Source organism: Carlito syrichta, unplaced genomic scaffold, assembly GCF_000164805.1.
Source record: "Carlito syrichta isolate Samal-C Ts95f unplaced genomic scaffold, Tarsius_syrichta-2.0.1 Scaffold111536, whole genome shotgun sequence".
NCBI lineage: Eukaryota > Metazoa > Chordata > Mammalia > Primates > Tarsiidae > Carlito > Carlito syrichta.
Genome location: NW_007055632.1, coordinates 45931 through 68260, shown reverse-complemented (window position 1 = coordinate 68260; position 22330 = coordinate 45931). Strand labels below are relative to the sequence as shown.

Sequence of the window (22330 nt, the reverse complement as noted above, 5' to 3'; positions counted from 1 at the left end):
CACAGAAAGAAAGAAATACATACCCCGTCATGATGCCAGAAATCAGAAGACAGAGAAGGTGGTATAAAATGCACAATAGGTTGGGTGCGATGGCTCAAGCCTATAATCCCAGCACTTTGGGAGGCAGAGATGAGAGGACTGCCTGAGCCCATGGGTTCGAGAACAGCCCAGGCAATATGGTGAGACCTCATCTCTACAATAAATCAAAAAATGAGCTTGGCGTGGTAGCTCACGGTTGTAGTCCTGACTACTTAGAAGACTGAGGCAGAGCCCAGCAGGTTGAGGCTGAGGTGGCTGGGAATGTGCTACTGCACTCCAGCCTGGGTGACAGAGTGAGATTCCAACTCAAAAAAATAAAAAATAAATAAAATGCACAATAATCACAAAAAAGAGTCTAAGTTTACCAGGGATTAAAGGATGGCCTCACCAAAGAGATGACATTTACAGAAAGACATAAAAGGTGAGTAGGAGTTTTTTGCCTAATAGAGGTAAGGGCGACACAGGGGATCAAAAGTACAAGCATATAAAAGCAATGAAGTGAGATCATGGCCTACACATAGTCCAGCATTCCTAGAGCACAAAGCAGAAAGGATGAATTATCAGAACTCAAAGTAGATGAGCAGATGCTGCCCAGATCGTTATGCACCAAGTTACTATGCTAAAAGTTTAGATGTTATCTTATAGACAAATGGAAGCTATAGATAACCAAATGGAGGAATGCCACATGAAAAAAAAAAGTGCTGTTAGAGAGATTACCCTGGATGAAATTTGGAAAATACCCTACAAGGAAGAAAGTGGTTGGGGTTAGGGAAAAAGCAACCATGGATATGAAAAGACTGGAGGCAGTACGACTGGAAAGGGAGCTATGAAAAGGGAGCTATGAAAGGTATTTTGGAATGTCAAACTGATGGAATTTGGTAAAATTTTGGAATGTTATGAAGGAGAAATTTCTGACAGTTTAAGTTTATGATAACTAGGTAAAAACAAATGCCATTCATGAAAAAAAGGAAGAGGCATGAGATTAGTAGAGAAAACAGGGAGACAAAAAGAATTAAGTTTGAACATGTTTAATTTCAGACACTATTAAGATGTCTAGGTGGCAACATGCTTAAAACACACACACACACACACACACACACACACACACACACACACACACACACACAAGTCTGGTTATATAGGTCTGGATCTCAGAGAGATCTGGGTTAGGAAGATATGTCTCAGTCATTAGTATAGCGTGTTAACAGAGGCCATGGGTACAGATAAGACTGAACAAAAAGAATTATCAGTCTGAAATCAGAACCCAGAACACAATACCAGAGAACACCAACATTTAAGGAATTAGCAAAGAAGTCTGCTGAGATGCACCACCAGACAGCCAGTAGAGAGCAGCATCGAGGATTAAAATATTTTCAAGGTCAGCAACGTAAAAATGTTATAAGAAAGAGAAGGTGGGAAAAATAGGGTAATGCTATGCTCACTAGGGCAGGCAGTAAGAAGGGTTGTGATGACTTTGGCAAGAACAAATTTGGTGGAACTGAAGAAGTCAACCTGCAGTTGATTGAGAAGCAATCAGAAAATGAAGAAGTGGAGATTTTTGTTGTTGCTTTAGAAAACTAGCTATGGAAAGAAGGTAAGCAATAAGGCAGGAGTTAAAAGGGAAAAGGTAAGATTATTTTTTCTCTTTTACAGACTGGGAAGAATTTTCATTAAGTAGAAATTAGTGCTAAAGTACTAATTCATAAAGCAGAATTCAGAAAGTAGAATTGAAAGTACAGTCCAATGGCTATTAATAACAATACAGTTTCCATTAATAAATAAAATCACTCAAAGGAAATAAGATACTAACTTTTGAAATCTGCAATTATTACCAGCAACCCTTCAAACCTTCCTTTCAATAAAAGTCATTCTGCCATAAGTTCAAAATTTAAATTAAACTCTTATTACCAACAATAATTCTACATAATTTTGGTTTTAAAGGTTAATACCTGGTCAATAAAAGTTATTCTGTTTACTCACGGAGCTTGAGTACGGGTAGTATATTCTTTGAACTCACTATCATGAATAGTGAAATAAGGTCGGAAATCACTGAAGTACTTTAATGGAGAAATACAGCTGTGGAACAAGAAGAACATGTAAAAAAAAAAAAAAGGACACAGAAATTAAAGGCCCTCCTCCATAACTATGAAATATCTATACACACAATATATACCCAGAGGGATGATTTACTTATATCTTTCTTTTTTTTTTTTGAGTTGGAGTCTCACTCTGTCACCCAGACTGGAGTGCAGTGGCCTCTCGTGGCCACTGCAGCCTCGACCTGTGGGGCTCCAGCGATCCTTCCACCTCAGCCTTCCTAGTAGCTGGAACTACAGGCATGCACTGCCACACCCAGCTAATTTTTTTTATTTACTGTAGAGATGAGGTCTCGCCAAGTTGCCCAGGCAGGTCTCGAACCCGTGGGCTCAGGCAATCCACTCACCTCAGCCTCCCAAAGCGCAGGATTATAGGCTGAGCCACCGAGCCTGGCTGATTTACTTATTTCAATAAATGGTAAACTCATTTCAGGGAACTAGAAAGACAAATGGAAATTTGTGGAATGGCATATAGAACACACTGTGCTTGGGGCAAAAGATGGGGTAAAATTCTGGCTCTACCATTCACTACCTTCATGTCTTTGACTAAATACTGACAATTAACATAATGAATATTTATCAAGTAACAACTTCATTTAATAAATAAATGTGCATGTCACTTAGAAGAACAATAAAAACATGGTTCCAGCCCTCATGAAGCCAGAATAGATATTCTTTTTTTTTTGAGTTGGAGTCTCACGGTCGCCCAGACTGGAGTGCAGTGGCAGCTCCCGGCCACCACAGCCTCGACCTGCTGGGCTCCAGCGATCCTTCCATCTCAGCCTTCCAAGCAGCTGGAACTACAGGCGCACACTACCACGCCCGGCTGATTTTTTGGTTTATTGTAGAGATGAGGTCTCTCCTGCCCAGGCGGGTCTCGAACCCTCGGGCTCAGGCAATCCACTCACCTCAGCCTCCCAAAGGTGCGGGATTACAGGCTGAGCCATGGAGCCCGGCTAGAACAGATATTCTTATTCATAAAATGATACTACAATAAGTACTACCTTCTATCTGGATTGTTGTGTGGATCAATGCAATAATGTATGGAGAAACATATCACAAATGGGAAAGTGCTGCAAATATCACCATAAGAAACCAAATACACTCACTTAACAAGTGCCAATACAGTCTCTGACGACTCCGATGGTGACGGTGCCATGACCACAAGGGGTTCTCCCAACAGCACCAGTTCCCAAAGCATCTGACTATGAAGGAAAACTGGGCAGAAACACCTGAAAAATGTTTACACAGTCCAAAATTTTATTATTTATCCAATACCGTTTTTAAAATTTCTACATAATTATTCAAAAAATTTATCATGAATAAATTCTTCCTATTTGTATCTTGATCTGATGTGTAAATTCATTTAGAATATGGTGATGCACTGAGACATAGGTCTCTTTTATCCACATAAAAACATATCAATTCAACTCATTCAAATTTTTACAAAATTAAATGACAGAATAACTGACAAACAATAAAAGCATATAATTATTAAACTGCTATACCATATGATGGGATTTTATAAATACTGCTTTATTAGCCGGGTATGGTGACTCACACCTATAATTCCAGTACTTTGGGAGGTGGAGGTGAGAGGATTGCTTGAGCCCAAGGGTTCAAGACCAGTCTGGGCAACTTGGCGAGACTCTGTCTCTACAATAAATCAAAAAATTAGCTGGGCATGGTGGCACACACCTGTAGTTCGAACTACTTGGAAAGTTGAGGTGGAAGGATCACCTGAGCCCAGCAGGTCGTGATTGTGGAAGCCATGAACATGCCACTACACTCCAACCTGGGCGACAAAGGAAGACTCCAACTCAAAAAACAAAAAAATTGCTTTATTACATTTGAATTTCTAAATATTTTGAAGAAAATACAAACTAATTTTCCAAGGGGCATTCATTGGATGTACTTTATTTATTTTCATTTGTTTATTTATTTTTTGTCAGAGTCTTACTCTGTTGCTCAGGCTGGAGTGCAATAGCATAACCATGGCTCACCGCAGCCTCAACATGCAGGGCTCCAGTGATCCTTCCACCTCAGCCTTCCAAGTAGCTAGAACTACAAGTGTGCACCACCACGCCTGGCTAATTTTTAAAAATTATTTATTGTAGACATGAGGTCTCACCAGAGTATCCAGACTGGTCTTGAACCCTTGTGCTCAAGCAACCCTCTTGCCTCAGCCTCCCAGAGTGCTAGGATTTACAGGTGTGAACCACCGCACCTGGCTGGATGTACTTAATTTAAAACCCAATGCTTTTGGCATTAAAAAATGATGACAAAAAGTCTCAAGGGGGAGTTCTAATGCTGAACAACAGAATTACTTTCTGGCCAGATACTCTTCCTATACAGGTGTTGCATATTTTTATATTTTTATAGCATGGAGGCCTAGGGACACAACTCTGCTAGTATGTTACTAAGCTTCAAATACTTGGTAACTTTTACTTATTTAATAATTTCCTCCCATTTTGGCAACAATTTTTCTTAGTAGATCAGAGAAAAAAATTATTTATAAAAATAATAACCAATCCACCTAGCTGAAAACACACACAAAGAGAAAAGAAAAATCAAAACAAATGTAAAGGCAGTGCAAGAAAGAGAGGGAGGGAGGGAGAGAGGAAGAAAAAAAGCAAGAGAAAGAGAGAGAAAGAAAGAGAGAAAAGGAGGGAGGGAAGAAGAAAGAAAGAGAAAGAGAGGGAGGGAAGGAGAAAGAAAGGAAGAAAGAGGCTGGGCTCAGTGGCTCAGCCTGTAATCCCAGCGCTTTGGGAGGTTGAGGTGAGTGGATTGCCTGAGCCCGCGGGTTTGAGATCCGCCCAGGCAACTTGGCGAGACCTCATCTCTACAATAAATCAAAAAGTAGCTGGGCATGGTAGCGTGCACCTGTAGTTCCAGCTACTTAGAAGGCTGAGGCAGAAGGATCACTGGAGCCCAGCAGGTTGAGGCTGCGGTGGCCAGGAGTGTGCCACTGCACTCCAGTTTGGGCGACAGAGTGAGACTCCAACTCAAAAAAAAAAAGGAAGAAAGAAAACAGCTCAAGGAGAAAGTAAAGGAACTACTCCTCTTCCCTTCCTCAACAACTCAATCCTAAAGCAGAACATAATAGGCATCTTTGCCCTGACAGGAAGAGAGCCACATTGGTCAGAGGGGGATGTCAAAGCTTGTGCGAGGTTAAGTGAACATCTACACGCAGGGGTCGGCCTTCTGGGGAACTGTTGGTGCTCAAATGTGGTAAGGAAGGTGTAAACGTGTGGGGTTTATCTGGTTTGGTGTGACAGACCCTAGGAAGCACAGTGGGGAAGCCCGGTATGTAGCTTCAGAGCCAAAGAGGGTTGAGGAAGTTGTCCATGGTAAGCAACCACCTGGCACAAGGTTTCAGAGCAAGGGAGTGAGGGCATCTTTATGGAAAAGTAGCCTAGAGTGGGGTGTGTAAGCACACAAGTAGTATAAGGAGAGATTCATGTGGGGATTGACCTAGTGTTAGCAGTCAGCACCCAAACAGAAGAAGATGGCGTTCACTTGGGGAGGTGGTCCAACTGAAATATAGTAACTTGAATGGGGTAAGAGAGTATTCACATGGGGGGGTGGTCAACCTGACATGGAGAGTCAGAGACTGAACAGGTTAAGGAGGGTATCCATGCAGAAGGACAGTGAGGTGTCAGGTGTGAGGTGTCAGAGCCCAGGAACAGTGAAAAAGACATTTGCACAGGGGACAGATTGCAGTAAAGATGGGAGACTGGATAGTAACAGGGGTACTGATAAAATCAGTACACAAATTCAGAATAATAGGAGGCAGTTTCTCATGAAGTGAAAAAAAAAATGAAAAGAGAGAAAATTAGAATTAACTTTGTTGTTTTACACTAGAATTGGGGGTATTAGTGTGACTTTATGGTTTTCAATATATATTATATTAAAATAAATATGTATATAAAATAATACACTATACTATATTATATTAGAGTGTGTATGTATACATGCATTTACATAAATATATACACACATGCACCCCAGCTCTGTCCATTTGAGAGGGTCTAAAAGCAATGATATCCCAACAGCAATGAGTACAGATCTTATTTTTTAAATTCTACCCTCTGTGAAAAAGCACCAAAGATCTTTGAAGAAATGGATGATTCTAGGGGTAGGAAAGAGAAAATATAAGATAATATGGGAACCCAAGAGAATTCAAAACATACATCCACACAAATATTTATATGCAAATATTCATTGCGACATTATCTGTAATAACCAAAAAGTGGAAATCATCTAAATTTCCATCCAATAATGGATAAACAAAATGTGGTATACTCGCCAGGCACAATGGCTCATGCCTGTAATCCCAGCACTTTGGGAAGTTGAGGCGAGAGGATTTCCTGAGCCCAGGGACTTGATGCCAGCCTAGGTAACTTGGCAAGACTTTGTCTCTCTAATAAAATAAAAAATTTGCTGGGCATGGTGGCATGTGCCTGTAGTTCCAGCTACTTGGAAGGCTGAGGCAGAAGGATCGCCTAAGCCCTGCAGTTTGAGGCTATGGCAGCCGTGAGTGTGCCACTGTACTGCACCCTGGGAAACAAGAGTGAGACTTCAACTTAAAAAGAAAAAAAAAAAGGCGGTATATTCATACAATGACTATTATTCAATCATAAAAAATGAAGTTCATACGGTCCCCAATTTACAGTGGTTCAACATGTTTTTCAACTTTATGATGGTGCAAAAGTAATAGGCATTCAGTACATTCCTTGACTTATGACAGGGTTACCTCTGGATAAACCCAGGGTAAATTTAAAATACTGAAAATGCACTTTCAACTTGCAATCTTTTTAACTTACCCTGGGTTTATTAGGATGTAACCCCACTGTAAGTTGGGGAGCATCTGTACTGGATTCATGACACTGCACAGATGAACTCTGAAAACATACTGAGTGAGGGAAGGCAGACACAAAAGGTCACATATTGTATGATTCTAGTTATATGAAATGTCCAAAACAGGCAAATTCATTGAGACAGAAAGTAGTGGCAAGGACCCTTGGGGGGGAAGAAATGGGAACTGCTAATGGGTATAGGGTTACTTTTTGAGGTGTTGAAAATGTTCTAGAGTCAGACAGTAATGATGGCTGCACAATTTTGTGAATATATTAAAATTGACAAAATTTAAAAGGTTGAATACTGTGTGGTATGTGAATTACATGTCAATTTTTTAATTACAAAAAAAAGATAAATCTAGACTATTTTGCATCAGAAAGGAGTGTTCAAAGAATGACAGGGATATGACAAAAGAACACAGAAGCCAGCGTGAAGTAGGTTTTCACTGGCCTAATTGGGGACAATTTGAATATCAAAATAAACCAGTTGCGGTGGCTCAAGCCTGTAATCTCAGCACTGTGGAGGCCGAGGTGAGAGACTGCCTGAGCCTATGGGTTTGAGAACAGCCTGGGCAACTTGAGGAGACCTCATCTCTACAATAAATCAAAAAATTAGCCAGGTGTGGTAGCGCACGCCTGTAGTTCTGGCTACTTGGAAGGCTGAGGCAGAAGGATCACCTGAGTACAGCAGGGCAACGCTGGGGTGGCCATGAGCGTGCCACTGCATTTCAGCCTGGGCAACAGAATGAGACTCCAACTCAAAAAGAAAAAAAATAGAATATCAAAATAGATTAGAATGATAAATTGTTAAATAAAAACAGGAAACCAAGAGTCCATACAGAAACATAAAAATAGTGTAGAATATTCACAAAAGCAAAAACATGGAACCAACCCAGATGCCCATTGACAGTGGACTAGATAAAGAAAATGTGGTACATACATACTATAGAATACTATGGAATCATAAAAAAAGAATGAAATCATGTCCTTTGTAGCAACATGGATACAACTGGAGACCATCATTTTATGTGAATTATCACAGAAGGAAGAAAACTGAATATTGCATGTTCTCACACATAAGTGAGTACTAAACATTGGGCACACACTGTCATTGCTAAAGGAGGAAGGGAGGGAGGGGGGATAAGGGATACAAAACCACCAATTGGGTACCATGCTCACCTCTGGGGGAGGGAGTCAGAAGCCCAAACTTTGCCTTCACACAATATACCTATGTAACAAATCCTCACATGTACCCCATGATTCCAAAATAAAATAAAACAATGATATCACAAACTATTTTAAAGAAATAAAAGTAATGTGGTGATTTAAAACATGTCCAAAAATTATTTAATACTCCTTTCAAAACATGGACGCTGATTCTCCTGTTCTTGAGTGTGGGCTGGATTAGTGGCTTGATTGTAATAAAGAGAACAAGGTAGAAGTAACAATGTACAACTCTGAACACTAGATCATATAGGACATTGTGGCTTCAGCCTTCTTTCAGTACTTGCTCTGGGAAAAGTTAGCTATCATGTTGTGAGAACATTCAGGAAGCCCCTATAGAGAGGTCAGCATGGCTAGGAGTGAAGTCTCCTGACAATAGCCACAAGGAACTGTGATCTCCAGTCAACACCCATGCAAGTAAGCCTGTACAGAAGCAGATCCTCCAGCCTCATATGTCCAAATGATTGAAATCACATATAAAATCTTGACTACAATCACATAAGTGACCCTGAGTCAGAATCACCCAAATTAGCAGCTCCCCGATTTCCTACTCAGAAATTGTGTGAAATAATAAATGTTTGTTCTTTTAAGCCTCTAAGTATTGGAGTAATTTATTACATATCAATAAATAACACATCAATAAATAATAATATACATCATTTCAAACTACTTAGTTACACAAGGAAAAAGAATAACATCAGTAGAGAAACATGGAGGACACCACATTAATAAAATAATCAAAGCGAATATCATCAGTAATAAAGCAAACTGAACTTGTGGGCCAATACCTGACAAAGATGCAGAGCCTGAGTCTAATCAGGAGCAAATACCAGACAGTCCTAAACTGAGAAATTTTCTGCAAAATAACTGACCTGTAATCTATAAAAAAAATCAGAGTCACGAAAGTAAAAGAAAGACGGAACTATTCTAGACTGAAGGAGACTAAAGAGACATGACAGCTAAAAGCAACAGATGATTCTAAACTAGACATTATTGTGACAACTGTTAACATCTGAATATCTTAGTATTAAATGATATTAATTTATCAATGTTGATTTTACCTATTTTGATGGTTGCATTATATACTTGTTTACAGAAAATAGACTCTAAAGTACTAAGGGATGGTTGGGCCTCAGGTATCCCATTTACTACTAAATGGTTCAGAAAAAACAGTTTTCTGTACTGTACTTACACTTTTTTGTAGGTTTGTAAAAATAAGCAGAGGAAAAATGGGAAAAGGTCTATATAAAAGCATATAACCAACTGACTTTAGTAGTGGAATGCCTGTAGGGCACCAAATAGCAAATTATAATCTTTCAAGTATACTAATGTATTACCAGAAAGGCAAAAAAGATAGGGAGTATAGTTACAAGATGAAGTGTCTCTGAAACCTTTGTACTATACTGACAATATGTTATACAAAGTAGTTTTTATTGGGGGGAGATACGTTTTTAATATTCAAGAAGGAAAACCTGTCTCCTTTCTAACTTTAATAGTAGTAGTATGCATCAAATTAACTGCAGTGTAGAAATACTAAAATGATAGGTCTCTAGGGAAATCACAGGGGATTTTTTTTAGCACCACTTTTTTTTCTTTCTTCCTTCCTTCCTCTCCTTCCCTTCCTCCTTTCCCTTTTTTTCTTTTTAAATAGAGATGAGGTCTCGCTATGTTTCCCAGACTGGTCTTGAACTCCTAGGCTCAAGCTGATCCTCCTACCTCAGCCTCCCGAAGTGCTGGGATTACAGGCATAAGCCACCATGCTTGGTCTTTCAGCATCACCTTTATTTATTTATTTTTTATCTTTTGAGTTGGACTCTCACTCTGTTGCCCAGGCTGGAGTGCAGTGGCATGCTCACGGTCATGGCAGCCCCCTGCTGGGCTCAGGCGATCCTTCCACCTCAGTCTTCCAAGTGGCTAGAACCACAGACATGCACCACCACACCTGGATAATTTTTTTTATTTTTATTGTAGAGACGAGGTCTTGTCAAGCTGTCTAGGCTGGTCTCAAAACCATGGGATCAGGCAATCCTCTCGCCTCAACCTCCCAAAGTGCTGGGATTATATGCGTGAGCCATGGCACCCAGCTTTTAGCACCAGTTTTATATCCCCATTCTAGAGTATGACACCTTTAATGCTAAGCTCCCACCACCAAAATAGCCATCCCCTAGAAAAAAATTAGAAATTCACTGCTAAAAAATAAACAATGGCTTCAATCTTTTGAAAAAGATATAGCATGTTATTATAATCTTGAAATCTAAAAAAAATTAACATGTGTCAGCATCAGATACATTTTATGTGGTAATAGGCTTTCTCAATCTTGAAACACATAAACACTCATAACTGTTGTCTACTCTGCCAATGGTGCAGAAAGCCAACATCACTTCATTCTTAAGTCACAATGGTGGGGACATCATAAATGATGTGCCTCTCATTGTACTAGGAACCAATAGCAAATATCTGGGTAAAATGTCCCTGACTCTAGGGCAAGAGAATGTTAGTTTCTTTCAACAGAAAGCTGCCTTTAATTCTAATTCCAGCTTTAAAACTGAATAAGAAAACTATGTCTGTAATAAAGAAAGCTGAAATCAAAGGCATGGTCTATGGAAGAGTAGCTTAACAAGCCTTGACCTAATGAAAGGAGCCCTTACACTCAACTGTATCTTAGCCACTCAAATTCAAACACCTAAGTCTCCTTCCTTTGCTCTCAAGCTCAGTCTTGGAGTAAAAATATCACTGATAAATATTTAAACTTTCATTTATACTAATAAATATGAAACATAAGCTCTACAGGCACACAATAAAGAGAACTGTCACAAATAAACCATTAAACCAACCATGAGATTTTAAATGCTTGACATAGTACTATGCATTGAATGAGTGTTTCTTTTCTTTTTTTTTGAGTTGGAATCTCACTCTGTTCCCAGACTGGAGTGCAGTGGCCGTTCCCGGCCACCACAGCCTCGATCCTGGGCTCCGGCGATCCTTCTGCCTCAGCCTTCCAAGTAGCTGGAACTACAGGCGTGCACTACCATGCCCAGCTAATCTTTTTTTCAAGATTTGGTTTTCTTATATCTTGATAAACAAGAATTAAAAACTAACTTAGGCCAGGTTTGGTGGCTCAGTCTGTAATCTCAGCACTTTAGGAAGCCGAGGTAAGTGGATTGCCTGAGCCTGTAGGTTCGAGACCAGCCCAGGCAACTTGGCCAGACTTTGTCTCTACAATAAATTAAAAAATTAGCTGGGTGTGGTAGTGTATGCCTGCAGTTCCAGCTACTTGGAAGGCTGAGGCAGAAGGATCATCAGAGCCCAGCAGGTCGACACTGGGATGGCCGTGAGTGTGCTACTGCACTCCAGCCTGGGAGACAGAGTGAGACTCCAACTCAAAAAAAAAAAAAAAAAAAATTAACTTGCCCTACTGTGAAAACAGTAACATGTAATTCATATTCAAAAGAGATACCTACTAATTAAAGGTGCCAGTGATGGGAGTAATTAATTACAAGTTGAGCAAACCTAATTTGAAAATCTGAAATCCAAAATACTCCAAAATCTGAAGGTTTTTGAGCACTAATATCTCACCGCACATGGAAATTCCATACATAACCTGATGTAATGGGTCACATTAAAAACACAATCAAAACTTTGTATCATGAACAAAATTATTTAAAATATTATATAAAATTATCTTCAGGCTATATATATAAAGAATACATGAAACAAGTAAATTTTGTGTTTAGACTTGGGTCCCATCCCCAACATAGCTCATTATGTATATGTAAATATCCCCTAATCCAAAAAAATCTAGAATCCAAAACACTTCTGATCCCAAGCATTTCATATAGGGAATAGTCAACCTGTACCACAAAAGCAAAACTAGTCAATAACAAACAAAAGCAAAAGACTCATACTCAGAAGTTCAAAAGAAAAATATGCCAGATAATTGAATTCTATATTAAGTTATGCCCATTCTTCAAATTACATCTTAATAGTCAAGTATCAAAACTATAAATAGTATATATCACTCTTAGTATTTTTTCCTATATTTGTTCATTTACTTTGAAGACATTCCCTCTTTTCATTCTTACAATGCTATAATATATTTTTTCAAGTAAATTAATCTGTTTTAAAGTCTCATTTATAATTTACATACAGTAAAATTCACCCTTACCAAAGACATAGAATAGTTCCATCACCTTAAAAAATTCCCTCATCCCTGTTATAATCAATTTCCTTCCTCCAGCCCCAAGCAAACCACTGATCTGATTTCTGTCCCTATAGTTTTGTCTGTTCCAAAGTATCATATAAATGAAATCATTAAGTATCTCTTAAAAATATGGCTCCTAGCCGGGCTTGGTGGCTCAGCCTGTAATCCCGCGCCTTGGGAGGCTGAGGTGAGTGGATTGCCTGAGCCCGCGGGTTTGAGACCTGCCTGGGCAACTTGGTGAGACCTCATCTCTACAATAAATCAAAAATTAGCCAGGCATGGTAGCATGCACCTGTAGTTCCAGCCACTTGGAAGGCTGAGGTGGAAGGATCGCTGGAGCCCAGTAGGTTGAGGCTGCGGTTGCTGGGAGTGTGCCACTGCACTCCAGTCTGGGCGACAGAGCAAGACTCCAACTCAAAAAAAAAAAAATTGGCTCCTTTCTCTTAGTCTTCCATGTTATTGTAAGCATCAATGATTCTTTTTTTAACTATTGAGTAGTATTCCATGTGCGTGTGTGTTTTACATTTTGTTTATCCATTTACCAGCTGGTAGACACATGGGTTGTGTCCAGTTTTATGCTGTTCATAAAGCCGCCAAATAAACATCTGCATATAGGTCTTTGTGTGGACATATGTCTCCATTTTTATTGAGTAAATACCTAGAAATGGGATTACTGTGATGTGCTGGGAGCAAGTATATAAAAATACATTAAGGATATAAAACTAATTGATCTTTGAAGCAGTAGCCCATATAGTTTAAAAGTCATTCTTCCAAAAAGGCCCCACTAAAAACTCATTCTATGTCTTTCACAACTCTTTTAATATTCAGTAATTGCTCACTGACAGCAATGGTTTCTCAAGTCGGACTACGCATCAGAACCACCTAGGAGGCTAGAACTTGGGCACTGATTCAAAGTTTTTAAATTAAATTAACAATAACAAAAGCAAAAGAGAGAAAAGACAGTTAACAAAATTTTTTATTCTTTACCTGAAAAGATCCACCTCATGAACAGTAGGTAAAATAACAGATATATTTGTGTCTGCCTAAGAGATAGAAAAGAAAAATAATAGAGAAGATGTAACCAATATTTACAGAAATTAACTTGAAAAATATGCCTATCTCAAGATTAAGAAACCATGTTGCCCTGTCTACCTTTTTAAGATTCTCCTCCTCCAAGAGCAGCCAGAGAGAGAATGGGTCTTACCAATTTTCTCTAGTTTAGCAGAAAATCAAGAATAACACAAATACCATGGATAAAAAATGAATCTAATAGACAGATGTTAGATTAATTTGCAACTGTATGAATTACTACCATTAATACCAGTTGATATACTCATATGTAACAAGCAAAATTAGTTTTCCTACTCCTTTCCATTTTTATTCAATTCAAAGAACAATGATAATTCTACACTAGTTAAATACACCAGTTAAAATATTTCAAATGAAAACACCAGCCTCACCCATGAATAGATGTTGCTTTTGGAAAAATAAAAGACAATCATAACTACAGAATCCTTTTGACTGAGTCTCCTAAAATAAGAAGTCTGCTGGCCACCCTCCTAAGTCAAGGGTTTTGCCAGAATCAAATCTTGTTGAGAAGAATATTTACTTCCTTTTTATCCTCATAAATACAGTAAAAATTCTGAATTCTCCAGGATCTACTAGAGAAAAAAACAAAACAAAAAACCCTAAGAAGCATTAGAAAGTTTATTATCAATTCATTTAAAATGATTTAATGGAATATTTCAGTTATACTCAAAAATACATAGTAAACCCAAGAAACTCTGCATTTGCTAGTTTAAGAATTCTGTTAAAGAGACTATATGTGCTGGATCATTCTACCATAGTACCACTCTACCTGCTGAGTTAACTGCACTATTTGAGTCGTCCCAGGCTTGTCATGACACGTGGGAATCCGTACCTTAAAGAGAAAAAGAAGACATTATTTTTGGCTGCAAAAGAATGAGAGATCAGAAATGCTCTATCTTACTGCTAAAAAGGTACAGTTAGCAATGTCTAAAAAGTTACAAAAACAAATATTTATGTCAGGTTAAGAAACTAAGGTCATATTTATTTTTAGTCACAGCAGAAAGTAAGTGAACCAAGGTCTCCATACTCTCATACACACAGAAATCACTAACTCACTGAGAAGCAAATATGCTGAAAAACAAAAAAGGGACATCAACTTCACAATTTCCTGTTTATTGTTCCAATCTCTGTTTCATTAATATATACACACCCAAACACACCCTCTCAAGCTTGCCAAACTTTTGGATAAATCTCACAGGGAACAATGAGAACTCTCAATCCAAAGCTATTAGTACTACTTTTGATGACTTCCCAGGGAAAAACAGAATATACATCCTACAAAAATGAGCACATCTAAAGAGATAACACTGTCAAAAATAAGACCAATTTGACAGTGAAATGCAAATCACGTAGAGAACACTCGCACCAAGTCTCAGAGCAAAATGCTAATTCTTTTAAAAAAAAAAAAAAACCTTAATAGAGAACAATACCCTAGGATGAACATGTTTGGTCTGACATTACATATTAAGAAGATCATTTAGGACTAAGAACAATGGTTTTCTTAGTTAATACTAATTCATACTCAATTCTAGGCTCGGTGGCTCATGTCTGTAATCCTAGCACTTTGGGAGACCAAGGCAGGAGAATCACTGAGGCCAGGAGTTTGAGACGAGACAATACAGTAAGACCCTGTCTCATAAAATAAATAAATAAATTCACCAAAAGACCCCCCAATTCATACTTGATTCTACAAGTAACCTGTTTCTGCATACCACCCATCTCCAGAGGCATTGGTAGACCCATGGAGACACAGAATTCTAGGAGGTGCATTTTACATTAATGTTTAACACACATGAATGACACTTTCCTGAAAACTTTTAAGATGCAATGAGACCAGAGGCATCTGAAGCTATGTGACTAAAGGTTCTAGGAAGCAGAAGGAATTGTGTTATCTCTGTAATACCTCATATTAATGACAAACAAGTAAAAGCAATAATAAGACTAAATGTTATTAGAAAGTTGAAAAGCAAAACCTGTGCGAACTTCCTACAAAGTTCTTTTATTTTTTATTTTTATTTTTTGAGTTGGAGTCTCACTCTGTCGCCCAGACTGGAGTACAGTGGCCGTTCCCGGCCACCGCAGCCTCGACCTGCTGGGCTCTGGTGATCCTTCCACCTCAGCCTTCTGAGTAGACAGAATTACAGGCATGTGCTACCATGCCAGGCTGATTTTTTTATTTATTGTAGAGATGAGGTCTCGCTGTCCAGGCGGGTCTCGAACCCACGGGCTCAGGCAATCCACTCACCTCAGCCTCCCAAAGGCGCGGGATTACAGGCTGAGCCACCAAGCCCGGCTCAAAGTTCTTTTAAACAGAGACAAATGAGATATAGAATATTACCTTCATTACCACCCCCATGATAGGCAGGTGTAATGTTTTCCCTGGCACTGGGGCAGGCCATCGATCAACATCATTACAAGCTGAAAAATATAACAAAATATTTTCTTGTGTTAGTAGAAATACTATAGTATTAAAAATAGGACATTAGAAATTAGAACACTTCTTTCTATACTGGGAAGAATGAAAGATAAAAGGTGAAAGTAAAAGTACATTTCACTCAGAAGTACATATATGTTCTAAAATATAAATTGGTTGATAAAATGCTTGAACGCAACAAACTGACAGGTTTAAAGGAAGTTTTCCTACTCATCAACCACTACTAAAATGAGCTACAGAAGCACACCAGCTGGCAAAGGCCTTCCATTTGTACTGCATACATAAGGGTTTCTGTTTACTAGTACTCTGAGTATTAGAACTGTCAACTCAAAATTCATTTATTATCTTAATGGACAGGTGCCATCAAAGAGATGAGATAACAAAAGACAGTTTTTGATGTCTGTAGGTAAAGATGCTAAACAAATAATTTTATATCTTTCTCCTATCAAATATTCCTTAAATTCTTGTTGTTTTTAGAAATCAACTTCATTTTCATCACTCATTTCCAGTAATATTTTTAAAACTCTTTCAAAAAAGTATACCACTCATACAATGTTTAACTTACCTGCTTCCAAATAAGGTTCACTCTTTTCAAAATATTCTGGAGCTATCTGTTTCAGCACAGTGTGAAAAAAATGAATATAAGGTAGTTTGCTGATCAAAACCAATGACTGAAGGGGAAAAGAAAAATTTTTTTTAATCATCTGATGATTATAATTTAAATTTGCCATTCATTTCTTGCATGAGCAATTACTAACAAGCCAAATTCAGCAAAAAGTGTGTATTTTAAAACAAAAAGGTTTTTACAGTGAATGGTTAAAAGGAAACATAAAACCATAGCTGCAGAATGCCAAAAGTTTAACCTTATTACTATACTTGAAGAGTATAAAAGCATATTAATAGACTTTCCTGTTCTTCAGGAAAAAGAATTTCCTATAAACAGACTAATGTCATGGATAATTTCCAAAGCCCAACTTCTGTTGTCTTCAGCATAGAAATATCAGGAATTAGCCTTCTAAACTCTTGATACTAAGGAAAGAGCAAACTGTGATGCTTTTGCAAAAGACGATAACTGTTATATTTTATATAGTTTAATATCATAGCCACATACTTAGATATTGTAACTTTATAGTTTATATAGTTCAATATCATAGCCACATACTTAGATATTGTGACTTTATAGTTTGAGTACTTCAGACATAAATTATGCTTATATTTTTTAATGTATTTTTTTCTTGAAAACCAATCTTTACCTTTCTATCCAACATCAATTAGTGGTCAGAGCAAATTCTGGTTATAAAAGGGAAAGGTGTATCTTGTTAGCTGGGATTAAATAGAACAGATTGATTTGTATTTTAAGAAAGAAAAAGAGTTGTACATTTAGAATGGAAATAAAAATGGCTAATATGTTGCTAAAATTTATTTACTGGCTATTCAAGAAAAAGATAATGTAGGTTTTTATTAGTTGTAATGGTGTCACATGTTTATCTCTTCCCTTTTTTTTAAAATGTCAAAATTAAGCAGACTCTTCTGACTTTTGACAGAGTTCCATACAATAACTATAACTTACTGTCAGGAATCTAGTACAGAGACAGTAAAAATTCTATTGCAGTTAAACATGTAGGAACAGGTGTTGATAATCTAAAAAACAAAGAAAAAATATAAACCCATGTGTGTATACTATATATGTACATTCTTTTTTGGCAGAGATTGAGTCTTGCTATGTTGCCCAGGCTGGCTTCTAACACCTGATCTCAAGTTATCCTCCTGCCTCAGCATCCCAAAGTGCTGAGATTACAGGTTGGCTACCACGCCCAGCCTACCTTAGTATATTTAAAGATAAAATCCCAAAGGCTTTAAAGACTGTTAAATCTAATAGTTTCTGTTTTTCTAATAGTAATACAAAAATACTTTTTTATTAGTGTATATGAAAATTACCTTCTGAAAGTAGCCTCTTTTTAGAGTTTTATCTCGAACTTGACGGAAATACACATATCCATAAAAGTAAGCAGGGTCCTTCTATGAAAGAAGTGACAAACAAATACATAAAGGTGTTGCTACCCTTTAATATTAATGCCACACTCCTTTACAAAGCGAAATCAAGATATGAGGTATGCACAAAGAGCTAGTTATGTTTTTCTACCAATAAACAATAATTTTGGCAACTGCCAATAAGATAAAAACTTTCAACTCTCGACATGGCCCATGCGATGTCTAAAAACAAAAACAAACCAAAAGTTTTGCACCTTGCCCAAAGATTAAATAATCATAATCTCAGTATTAAAGTGGACTAGATTAGATTTACATTTTTCCCCTGTAACTTCCTCAGCTTATATTCTTTAACTGTATCTATGCTAATTAACTGAAATTAGGAAACAAATTCTATGTTTTCCCCAATGCTATAATCTGTTTAAAATTCTACCTACAATTTTTTATTTTTATTTTATTTTATTTTTGAGTGAGAGTCTCACTCTGTCACCCAAGCTGGAGTGCAGTGGCCATTGTAACCTTGACCTGGTGGGCTTGGGTGATTCTTCCACCTCAGCCTTCCAAATAGTGGAACTACAGGCACCCACAACCACACATGGTTAATTTTTTTATTTGTTGTAGAGATGAGGTCTTGCCAAGTTGCCCAAGCTGGCCTCAAACCCCTGGGCTCAGGCAATCCTCTTGCCTCAGCCTCCTAAAGTATTGGGGTTACAGCCACCACACCCAGCATCTATCTGCAATTTTGAGTTTGTCACAACTAAGGGGTCAGTCTTTTAAAAAAATGAGGTGTCCTAATGTAAAATTTCAAGAGAGAAAAATCAAAGGAGATAAATGACAATCTAATATTAATATTCAGATGTCTTATATAGCTAGTTATACTTTAACCCAATAATAATGATTTACATTGCCTATCAACATACAATGTGAAATGTAATTATATTCCAAAGAAATAGAAACAATTTTTTATCTTAATGGAATAAACTTTGGCTCAGTTCCTTCTTGATTGTTATTACTTAAATATTTATTGAACACCTACTTTGTATTAGAGAAGATAAAAAGAAACAGGCCAGGCGCGGTAGCTCAGCCTGTAATCCCAGCACTTTGGGAGGCTGAGGCGAGAGGATTCCTGAGCCCAGGGGGTCGAGACCAGCCTGGGCAACTTGGTGAAACCTCATCTCTACAATAAAACACAAAAAAGAAAATTAGCTGGGCATGGGGGCATGCACCTGTTGTTCCAGCTACTTGGAAGGCTGAGGCAGAAGCATTGCCTGAACCCAGCAGGTCAAGGCTGCAGTGGCTGTGAGCAGCGTGCCACTGCACTCCATTCTGGGCAACAGAGTGAGAGTTCAACTCAAAAAAAAGAAAAAAAGAAACAATTTCTTAAGGAGATCACAATTTAGGAGGTATAAGAAAAGTACAAAAATGACCAGTATGTAATAGGAGGATGGGTACCATGAAAAAGTACAAAAATGTGTTAACAGGAAGACCACAAGGGAAGAGTAAAGATTTCATGAAAGCAGCTATTTTTGAATTGAGCACTGAAGGATGGATACGGAAAGACAAAGACATTCCAGGTTTAAAGGGCTAGGATTTTGAGCAAAAACAAAAAGAAACAGAAAATAAACACTATCTCAGGAAAAAGCACGTAGTTCAGTTTGGCTAAAAAATGACACAGAAGGGAGATGAGGTTTGGAAATTGGACAGGATAAAGCTCTTATCCTGGAAGATTCAAAAAGTAAGGATAAGGAAAAGGTACTATCATTAGCTCTTTACTCATTTAAGCAGTAGGTAGTCATTTTAGATTTTATTTATTTTTATAATATATATGTACACTTTAGCTGGCAATACTGTATAAGATATATTGTGTTGGAAAAAACAAGAGGTAAAAATACCCTTGGGCAAATTTCTCATCTTCAATAGTCCTCAGTTCCCTCATCTGTTAAAGGAACTTTCTTAGGGCACTGTAGGGAGGATTAATGAGATAATATACATAACATGCTTTTTTTTTTAATTGGGTCGGGGTCTTACTGTCACTCAGGCTGGAGTGTAGTGGCACAATCACGGCTCATCATAGCCTCAACCTCCTGGGCTTAGGCGATCCTTCTAACTCAGCCTTCTGAGTAGCTAGAACCACCATACCCAGTAACTTTTTTTTTTGGTCTTGCTATGCTGCCCAGGTTGGTCTGGAATTCCTGGACGCAGGCAATCTTCCTACCTTGGCCTCCCAAAGTGCTGGGATTACCGGCATGAACCACCATGCCCAGCCACTATATGCTTATTACAGTGCCTAGAACATAAAAAGCCCTAATAAATAATAGCTATTATTCTAATCAGCTGGAAGAATATGTTATAGTGGTAGCAACAGGACATGGAAAGGAGTAGATGTCTCTAAAAGACATTTTAAAGGTAGTATCTTTGCGAATGAGATGAGGTTCCTGCCATTAGTGGAACAAGGGAGGTACACTATAAAAGCTGACAGGACATTCAGATGGAAATGCTCCTCACACAGTTAGGGATGCAAGTGTGAAATATTAAGGAGAGAAAACTACAGCCTCTAAATCATCTGAATTATTAAAAAAAATTTTTTTTTTGAGTTGGAGTCTCACTCCAGACTGGAGTGCTGTGGCCACTCCCGGCCACTGCAGCCTCACCTGCTGGGCTCCGGCAATCCTTCCGCCTCAGCCTTACGAGTAGTCGGAATTACAGGCACGCGCTACCGTGCCCGGCTGATATTTTTTTTATTTATTGTAGAGATGAGGTCTCGCCAAGTTGCCCAGGCGGGTCTTGAACCTGCGGGCTCAGGCAATCCACTCACCTCAGCCTCCCAAAGCACGGGGATTACAGGTTGAGCCACTGAGCCCGGCTTATTAAAATGTTTTAAATAAATAACTAAAACTGTTATAATAAAGTATATAGAGATTACCACAGGGAATGACTACCTCAACACTGGATGCGATTTACTGTATAGTACAACTCCACCCCCACATCTAAACCAAGAATAACAAATGAAAGAAAATTACCTCAATATTCTATTCTATAATTCACACTGGCATTGCAATACATATCAAGAAAAGTAACTTTATAAAGTCTGTTTCATTCATATGCTGAATTCTTATGAATAAGACTCACTTAGAAAATCCAGCTATATAATAGAGTGGCAAAACAAAAGCAAAATACTTCTGAATGCTATCAGAGGTAACTGAATAAATGAGTTCAAAAGTTTCCTCTCATATGGGCAATTTTCTATGGCTACTTTTCCAACCTTTAAGTAAACTGGTAAATCTTTGTCAAATTGATCCAGGAGACAATGCAGTGACACCCTCCTCCCAGAAGACTGTCGAAATCTAAAACAAAACTGGGTATCTCCAAGACAACCTAATGAAAAAAAAAAATGAAAGAAATTAAAGATAGCTTAGTGTAACATTTATTTATCCAGTTTCATCAATTTTAGAGCTGAAGGACTCCTATCAATCATTTTAACCCATTCTGTCATATTTTAGAAGAAAAAAAAGGAAATCCAAAGAACTCAAGTGACTTGCTCAAAGCCATCTTTGCTGGCTAGAGGCAAAGTCAGAAGTAAAACATGTATCTTTGTTTTTTTTTTTTTAGTTGGAATCTCACTCTGCCGCCCAGGCTAGAGTGCAGTAGCACACTCACAGCCACCGCAGCCTCGACCTGCTGGGCTCAGGTGATCCTTCTGTCTCAGCCTTCCAAGTAGCTGGAACTACAGACCCACACCACCATGCCCAGCTAATTTTTGTGATTTATTGTAGAGATGCAATCTCACCAAGTTGCCGCTGGTCTCAAACCCCCCAAGTGCTGGGATTACAGGCTGAGCCACCCTGCCTGGCCTAAAATATGATTCTTAACCCCTAAGTCTCTTTATGATTTTTCCTATTTCATTTTCCCCAGATAAGTAAAATGTTTGGAATCTGTCTGAATATAATGTTGAATCACAAGCATAATAACCAGCAAAAGAAGCTAAACACAAGAGAACACATATCACTGAAATCCATTTATATAATAACGTTTTTTTTTTTTTCTTGAGTTGGAGTCTTACTCTGTTGCCCAGACTAGAGTGCAGTGGTATGCTCCCGGACACCACAGCCTAGACCTGCTGAGCTGCAGCGATCCTTCCGCCTCAGGCTTCCAAGTAGCTGGAACTATAGGTGCATGCTACCACGCCCGGCTAATTTTTTTGATTTATTGTAGAGATGAAGTCTCGCTAAGTTGCCCAGGCAAGTCTTGAACCCACGGGCTCAGGCAATCCACTGACCTCAGCCTCCCAAAGCGTGGGATTACAGGCTGAGCTACCGAGCCCAGCTTAATAAAGGTTTTAAAAGTAGGCAAGCTGGGCTCGGTGGCTCAGCCTGTAATCCCGTGCTTTGGGAGGCTGAGG

The 22330-nt window shown here is 38.4% G+C and overlaps 2 protein-coding genes across 3 annotated transcripts in view; one reads left to right on the top strand and one right to left on the bottom strand.

Moving 5' to 3' along the window:
- The window catches only part of PDE12 (phosphodiesterase 12), a 101375-nt gene extending 90540 nt beyond the window's left edge, over positions 1–10835 (top strand). The window contains exon 4 of the mRNA XM_021718204.1: positions 10734–10835. Coding sequence (XP_021573879.1) covers positions 10734–10835 — 102 coding nt within the window. The remainder of the gene's footprint in view (positions 1–10733) is intronic.
- DENND6A (DENN domain containing 6A) overlaps positions 1–22330 on the bottom strand; it is a 90246-nt gene that overhangs the window by 29885 nt on the left and 38031 nt on the right. For both annotated transcript variants that reach the window (XM_008070044.2, XM_021718212.1), the window contains exons 4-11: positions 21194–21306; positions 17881–17961; positions 16508–16613; positions 15847–15926; positions 14278–14340; positions 13407–13462; positions 3245–3367; positions 2020–2115 (exon numbers count right to left, since the gene is read on the bottom strand). In XM_008070044.2, the coding sequence (XP_008068235.1) occupies positions 2020–2115; positions 3245–3367; positions 13407–13462; positions 14278–14340; positions 15847–15926; positions 16508–16613; positions 17881–17961; positions 21194–21306 (718 nt within the window). The remainder of the gene's footprint in view (positions 1–2019; positions 2116–3244; positions 3368–13406; positions 13463–14277; positions 14341–15846; positions 15927–16507; positions 16614–17880; positions 17962–21193; positions 21307–22330) is intronic.